Source organism: Barbus barbus (genome assembly GCF_936440315.1).
Source record: "Barbus barbus genome assembly, chromosome: 12".
Lineage (NCBI taxonomy): Eukaryota > Metazoa > Chordata > Actinopteri > Cypriniformes > Cyprinidae > Barbus > Barbus barbus.
In genome coordinates this window covers 19,768,358-19,776,904 of record NC_136740.1, presented here as the reverse complement: position 1 = coordinate 19,776,904, position 8,547 = coordinate 19,768,358, and the positions used below count along the sequence as shown (strand labels likewise).

The following is an 8,547-nucleotide window of genomic DNA, read 5'->3' as shown; positions in this document are numbered from 1 at the left end:
AAATTTACTTTTGAAACCCATTTTTAAAAAAAACAATGTTTGGATTCGAATCTCATGCACATGTGACGGAGCATTGGTCCCAACCATAGACTGTAAACCAGAAATATTGAGTATAAAATCGATGACAAATGTATCTTTTAACCGCAGTTTTCAGTTACATCTGGAACACTACTATTATTACATGCCAAACCAAACATAAAAAAACCCAACAGGAAATTAGAAAACGCGCGCTGAGCATGCGCAATAGTGCGCAATAGTGCTTTGACCCTGTGACGCATTAACGTCAAGACGCATGCGTAATCATCGCGCCAAAGTGCAGTTAGGAGACGAAGGCACTTCCTCCTCCCGCCAGTTTTTCGCCATGGATGGACTCGACGAGGTTGCGATTTCCACTCTTAAAGGTTAGTAATTTCTAAAATCGCTTAATTGTTTATTATGGTAATTGAAATTTGAAATAGATTGTATTCGAAATAGAGAATGAGGAGTTATGTCACATTCTCATTCTCAATTGAATTGTAATCGAATATGCAATGCTTCCTGCTGGGAAAAAAACACGTTCCTGTATCGAATTAAATTAAGTTAACTGAATATTACAAAATGCAGTCTCTTTCTCTTGAGATCTGTTTAATAAATGTTTTCCAGTTTGCTTTCCATGACCTTAGTTGTACTAATAAGTGCTAAATTTATTTATTTGTATTTATTTATTTATTTTTTAATATCCAAACGCGAGTTCTTTTTTTGTGATATCATCGAAGGGCATTATCATTTAAGATGTTGACAATAACAATATTCATTCACTATTGCATTCAGTGACATTAGTCAACTGTTTCAGAACATTTCTAGCACTTATGATCCTTATGTTACAATATGCACTAAGAATGTTTGTATTTAAATGTGTACACTAATATTGATTATCGGATAATGAACAAAAACATTATCCAACATATTTATGACATTGGCTGATGGTTTTACTGCCATCAGCCAATGTTATAAAATGCATTACAACTCTTTATTGCTTTTTCATAATAGGTTCCTGTTAGGTTCATGTTACGAAAAAAACAAATATATATATATATATATATATATATATATATATATATATATATATATATATATGGATAAACTATTTTAATTATCTATATTGACATGTATATATATTTTTTCAATATCCGAAGTCTTCTGCGCGCAAAGTATACGCGAGTTACACTGACTAATGTATTTGCATTTGTTCTAAGCTGCTAACATTGGGGAAGACATTTTACCAACTCTCTCACGGGAGGATATCCGAGATCTATTTCCTGGTCCTGAGCACTTCCTGCGGCGCAAAGCCATTTGGCTTTTGACTCATAAGGAAGAACAGGTAATTAACTTCAAATAAGTATTTTGGATATTTTTAACCTGTTAATGGGCATAATTTCAGTACAGATAATTTATATGCAAGTTGGTGTGGTTGAAGAATAACATATACATACATGAGACACTCTGTGAATAAAATAAATTACTGTATCTGGTTTGATTAATGTATATATTTGTATTTTAGGGACACACCATTCCTGTTGAAGTCCAAGGTTCATCAGCAGATGACGAACATACTGACAGTTCAAAACAAGATGACCCCAGCACTTCAAAGTTTTTAAAGTTACCCAGCCCAGAATATGTTCTCTTCACTGATAGTGAACTACAACACATGAGACGCACATACTTTGAGCAGCAGCGTCTTGGAAAAGAGGGTGACGTCACCTTATCGAAGGAGCTGTTCTGCCGGCTCATTCGAAATACCATGACAAACATGATATCAATTGCAAGAGCGGCTTCAGATGACTACAAATATCCCACTAAATATGAAGTTATTGCCATGGCAAAACGGTTAGTGGAATACTACCCTATGATAAAAGATAAATCAACTGGATCTAGGCATGAGTGGGTGAGTGACATCATTTAATTAATTATAAAAAATAAAAAATAAAACATTGTTTTGCTGCTAACATTGCTTCAAAATTATTCATTGATGCTTTTGTTCTGTTGTACAGGACACTGTTGCCAAAAAGCTCCTGAAGAGACTTTCAAATATCCGAAGTCCTGTGAAGGCCAAACAGCCTCCTTCCAAAAGAGCACGTCAGGACAGAGAACCACCTGCTGCAGTGGCAAGTGACTATGACGCTGATTCCAGTGCATCAACAGTCAATCTGTCACCACCCTCAAGATCAAGCACCCCACGGCAAGAAAATGACAGCATCGATGAAGCATGTAAGTACATTAAAATTTACTTTAAAATAAGGTGGCCAGACGTGCCACTTTCTGGGGACACGTTCTGCACAGGATTTCTAAGCAGCCTAAAATATCCAGGCATTGGTTGCACCGATCGCAAACAACCAACACCTTGTTATTTTAGGCAATTTAGAAATCCTGTGAAGAACGTGTCCTCAGGAAGTGGCACGTCTGGACATCTTACTTCAAAATGTATTAGTGTATTTTGTAAATAACAATGTTTGGTAATATATGTATGCCTAATTCTTCTTTACTTTTATGTAGAATACATTCTGGAATTGTTGATTTTGTGCGTCTTGTACAGTAATTATATGTTATGGCTAAATTGTAGCTGATGCTCCAGACAACAGCCTTGACAGCCAGAAAACCCAGGCAAGACATTACAGGACTCTGCAAGAAATGTACAAAGCAAAGAAGCCAAACAAAGCTGCTGTAACCCATCTATTAGACCTGGAGTTCCAGTCCAGAAGAAATTTCATTGACTCGAATGCTTTGAAGGAGCAAGACAAACCAACAAAAATTTTGCAAGCATACCCCTGCTTCAAAGAACTGGACCATGTGGGTACACAGAAGCATACTTCAGACAGATGTATAATGTACTGACAAATATCCCATATCCTCTGCCTAACCACAAACAGAAAAACTTTTTTTTTTTAAATATATATATTAAATGAATAATTCTTTCAGGCAATGGATGAACTGCGGAGAATCATTGAGCCAGACAATTGCCAATACATTTCTGAGGTGAAGGGCAGGTGGGAGACCTTCTACTCCAAGGTTCAGTTTTATGGAGTGATGAAGAAAGTCATGAAGCCTCCAAGGACATTAAATGGAGGTAAAGCTTTATTTAATTCTAGGGTTCTCCAGTTCAGCCAAATCTAATCAAACACACCTGAACAAGCTAATCATCATTTTCAGGTCCTACTAGAAATCTACAGGCTGGTGAGTTTGATCAAGGTTGGAGTTAAACTCCACTCTCAAGGGCCAGAGTTGAGAACCTTTGTTATAGATCAGTGGTTTTCAGTTCAAAAAAAGTTTTTCAGTTGAAAACAATGTTGTCTAAACAGCTCGTTAATTCAGTTCATGGAGCTATTTTAATGAATTTGTGATCTGTATTAGGTCTGTTAAATAAAGGAGACATACAAAATGTCCAGAGCAGTGGGTCTCCAGAATCAGAAAACAATGGTATAGATTACACCCACAGACGTACTATATGATATTGATATAAATGTCTTTTTTTTTTTTTTCTTTCCTTAACTAGTTGAACATGCCATTGCTGTTTTTACTGCCCTGCCGCTGCTCTTCCCATCTGGCTCTACAGCGCCAAAAAAACAGGTCCCAATCAGTGAGGCTCTTTTCCACGTTCTGACGGTGAGTTTTACTTCAGTAGTGATAAATTAAAAGGTGCCTACACGCTCAGTAAAATACTGGGTTAAATCCATCCTAATTGCACTATATAAAATTGGCCATGCAACATAAAAAATAACTGAAAGGGATAGTTAACAGAAAAATTAAAATTCTGTCATTTACTTGCCCACAAGTTGTTTTGAACCTGTATACCTTTCTTTGTTCTGCCGAACACAAAAGTTAGACATTTTAAACAATGTTGATAACCCAACAGATCTGGGTAAGCATTCACTTCCATTGTAGGAATAAAATTCTATAAAAGTGAATGGTGACCCAGATCATATTTTGATTTTTGCTGTGCATGTAATCTAAATTATGTATTTTTTATATTTGTTTTTCTAGCCTTCAGAGGATCCAGATACCTACATCCACAGACGCGCATTTTCCACTCCTGTCTTGCTGGTTGGTGAGGATAACTGCATGGTGGTTGTAGGTACAACCCCAGTTCTAACATTTGACAAAGACTTGCTCTACGAGGGGCCTCTCTACCTCCTGGCCTATTACTATGCATTCCATCTCACATATCCAAAGTGTCTTGCAACACTCTTGTCTGTGTTGCAAACACAAGTTCTGAGAGATGCCATCCACGAGCAGGATGCAACCCCCTCGTACAAAAAGGCCATTCAAGAATGGAGAATGTTTGTTGACTAATTACTGTTTCAAACATGTTGTATGTCTGAGGCTGTGAGACAGCTGCAGTGTTTTTTTTTTTTTTTTTTCTTCCATTTGCACTTAATTTGTGTGGTTAGTTTTTTTTTCCCCCATTTTCAGCAGTTTCATGTATCTGACATACAATAATACAATACATTTTAGTAATTACTGTTTGTAACTTATGGGACTACTGTTTGAGGTTACAGTGTCGTTCTGTGCCAGTGTTTTTTTTTTTTTTTAAGAAAATGTTTTAGTTAGTTTAGTAATTCACTCTTAGTTTTGGACTGTTCATCCCGTTTTGCTATACCCCAGTTGTTTACGAGAAATCTGCCATACATTAAAGGCATAGTTGACCAAAAAATGAAAGTTGTCCTCATTTACTCACCCTTATGTTGTTTCAAACTTGTTTATTTGTTCTGTTGACTACAGAAGAAGATATTTTGGAGAATGTTGGTAACTAGACAGTTGATGGTAGCCATTGACTTTCACAGTTATTTTTTTCATGCATCAACTGTCTGGCTACCGACATTCTCCAAAATATCATCTTCTACTCAACAGAACAAAGAAACTCATACAGGATTGAAAGAACATAAAGGTTTGAGTATGAATTTTCATTTTGGGATCACTGTCTTTTTAATGCAGTACACTGATTCAGTAATTGCTGTTTGAAGCTTAAATGACTGCTGTTTGAGGTGTATGCAGATAGACTGAGGCATAGTGTTTACGCAGATCATTTGCTGTAAATCTGCAAAGGAATTTTTATTTTATTTTTTTGTAAAAATGTAAGTTAGGCTTGGAATCGGTTTATCCTGCTTTTATATGCTCCATTTGTTTAAAAGGCTAAACTTTGGAGATTGTTCTTTAATAAATGTTCAGCAAAGCTGAGTAAGTTATTTTTTCTTCATTTAAAGTGTGTGTGTGTGTGTGGGGGGGGGGGGTTATTTTGAGAATTTTCATCTTATTTTAGGTTTTTGTGTGATCTTAAAAAAAATCGAAATAAGCTGGATTTAAGGTTAAATATTTTATTCTAGTTTTAAGACCCAACAGTATTTTTAGTGACTAGATTTAAGTTAAAATAATCAAATTTTTCCTAGAATTATTATAATTCAGTGCTTATAAAAAGTGAAAACTGTTTAATTTTAAGCATGTTTGTCTAGTTTTAAGAACTAATAGTATTTTTAGTGACTAGATTCAAGTTCAAATATATAGTTATTTATTATTCAATTCTTACAAAAAGCTGGTTTTAAGAATTTGTATCTAGTTTTAAGATCCAGTAGCATTTATTATTGACTAGATATTTATGCTACTTTCAAGAATTCTTATTAAGCCAGTTTTGCTTACCCCATTGGCAGATTTTTTTGCTTGATTTTGGTACACTTTAACTAGATTTAAGTGCATTTGGCTTGTTTTAAGAAGGGTCTTTTTTGCAGTGTGCCCAATCAGAGCCACACGGAAAGAGAAAGAGGAGGGAGGAGAGACGAGCGATGGCTACATTCAGTCTGCAGTCTGAGTGAAGGCTTTTTCTCCTCGCCTGTTTCCCTGCTGGTCAAACTTCTTTTTCGTGCGCTTGCCTACGATCGGTTAGCTATACATGAGCAGAGCAGAGGACAGACTGGTTACGGTGGACACAACCAGAGGGGGTTTGTTATGGGGCTGTGATGAGGGAGAGACAGAAAAAAATCAGACCTTAGTGGGCGAATGCACAGTCAAATGCAGTCACCTCACTGAAAAGAGGCTGTTTAATGGGTGTGCGTCTAGTCGGCTGTACTGTGCAGCGCTTTTAACAATACATATCATTTCAGGAACAGAAATGCCTTAAGTGAGCGATCCAAAGGCAACCAAAGTGGCAAGGAAAACTTAGTAGGAGAAGGGGTTCTAAAATAAAAATAAAATAAAAAACTTCCATTCAAAAGTTTGAGGTAAAAAAAGAATGCTTTTATTTTTAATGCTTTCAGGATGCATTATTGTTATAAAAGTCTGTGCCATGCCATCTAGTTTCATGACCGAACTATATAGTGTATATGTATATATATATATATATATATATATATATATATATATATATATATATATATATATATATATATATATATATATATACATACATACAGAAATTAATGCTTTTATTTAACAATACATTCATATTGATCAATATAATGTTACAAAAGGTTTCGATTTTAAATAAATTCTGTTCTTCTATTCATCAAAGAATTATAAACAATTATTTTTTTATTATATTTTAATAATATATTTCACAATATTTCTGTTTTAAATGTTTTGATCAAAGCAGTCTTTGTAAGCATAAGACACTTATATATTAATTAACTATACAAATATATACTAATATATTAAAATATATAACAGACCCCAAACTTTTGAACGGTAGTGTGTATGAATTATAGATATCTTTGATATATTTCTATAGATATATCAAGTCAAGTCACCTTTATTTATATAGCGCTTTTAACAACACAGATTGTGTCAAAGCAGCTTTACAGTATCAAATAGAAAAATAGTGTGTCAATAATGCAAAAGTACAATAGTAAACACTCAATTTTCAGTTAGAGGCAGTTCATCATTGAATTCAGTGATGTCATCATCCAGCTCAGTTCAGTTTAAATAGTATCTGTGCAATCAAGTCGACGATATAGCTGGAAATGAAGTGTCCCCAACTAAGCAAGCCAGAGGCAACAGTGGCAAGAGACCAAAACTCCATCGGTAACAGAATGGAGAAAAAAACCCTGGGAGAAACCAGGCTCAGTCGGGGGGCCAGTTCTCCTCTTGCCAGATGAACCAGCAGTTTGTGTAGAGGACGTATCTGATTCCCGAGGTCTTGTCCCGATGACCGTCTAGGTGACGAGGTCTTCACTGGGGATCTGTCTCTGGGGCTCAACTAGTTGTCCTGATCTCCGCTGACGTTCAGGGCTGTAGAGGTAATCTGGATACGGGTATATCCAAGTTTGCTCACCAAAATTTTATTTCATGTGACAAAACAAAACAGGCGAGATGTTATTTTTTTTGCCCTGATAGTAACTAGATGCTTGAAACCATGAAGGTTTTCTTTTGACTGACTCAGCTTTGAGCATGGTATCAATTTTTAAGCCAGACAGAGGAGTTCCAAGCACTTTCAGAAAATAAAAAACCTGAAACAGACATTGATTTTCTCAATTCAGAAAAAAACAGAGCATTATTTTGGCACTTGGATGTTCTGATTACATCAAAGGTGGTACTTGGACTGAAAGGTTTGAGAACCATTACTTTAAGATTCAGTTGTATGTTGAAGTCTATAAAAGAATGCAGGTCATGGTCAGTGATGTTACTCGCTGTCTGACACTGTAGCTGGCAGCACACAGATGAGGTGTAAATGTGAATTACGGAGCTGGACTGGCTGAAACCAGTAATATTTACTCTTAGTTGAGTTACAGAACATGTAAACACAATGTGCAATATTAAACAGCCAGTACTGTGATGCATTAGATCTATTTAAATTAACCTACAGTACATCTTTAATCACTTATTCCATTACTGTAATCAGGACAGTAAAAAATTACTTGTCCCAATGGGTGATATATCACTAAACAGAATGAGTGCGCTGCAAAACACGGCTGGCAGTTTCTCAGAGACCCGCTGGAGCATCAGTGTCATGTTATGTTCAGGCCTGTTCGCACGGTTCTGTGTGTGTATAAAGGCCTCGCAGACAACAACAGACATAAATCAGTTTAGGAAGAAATGTCATTCAGCATCACTAATCCGATTGTTTGTCCTGGTAATGCGATTGTTCTGCCGTTTCATTTGATCAGCTGCAACAGATTTAAAATCCCTTGCTCATCCTAAACAAGTATGTTTCATCATTTGTCTCTTCCATTTATTTGTACAGTACGGGGGACAGGCATATTGACTGTATGACAGATATATCATCCAGGTTAAATGGTTTACGTTTGTGCATTTTGTGTTACTTCAGTGGGATTATGGCAGCAGTGTGATTTTTAACCATCTGGCTTTTACAATGAATGCATGCGAAAAGCATTACATTTATTTTGAGATAATCATGTCAGTGTCCATCCTGCTGGAATGACATTATCATCAATCTCACAATGATGCGATTACATCGACAGATTTTATAAAAATAAAAAAAAATCACATCATTATAAATGTAATATTGACATTTAATGGCTTCACGAGGTGCCAAGCAGATTTACCCCAGCCTGAGCTCATTAGTAT

General features: G+C 35.8%; 1 protein-coding gene across 1 annotated transcript; it reads left to right on the top strand.

Moving 5' to 3' along the window:
- The first annotated feature begins 308 nt into the window (after positions 1-308).
- Positions 309-5,229, top strand: LOC306877764 (uncharacterized protein). The gene is made up of 8 exons (XM_079429713.1): positions 309-401; positions 1,236-1,360; positions 1,541-1,924; positions 2,031-2,247; positions 2,600-2,826; positions 2,956-3,103; positions 3,530-3,639; positions 4,018-5,229. The coding sequence occupies exons 1-8, from the start codon at positions 362-364 to the stop codon at positions 4,324-4,326; spliced, it is 1,560 nt and encodes a 519-aa protein (XP_079285839.1). The 5' UTR covers positions 309-361; the 3' UTR covers positions 4,327-5,229.
- The last annotated feature ends 3,318 nt before the right edge of the window (positions 5,230-8,547 follow it).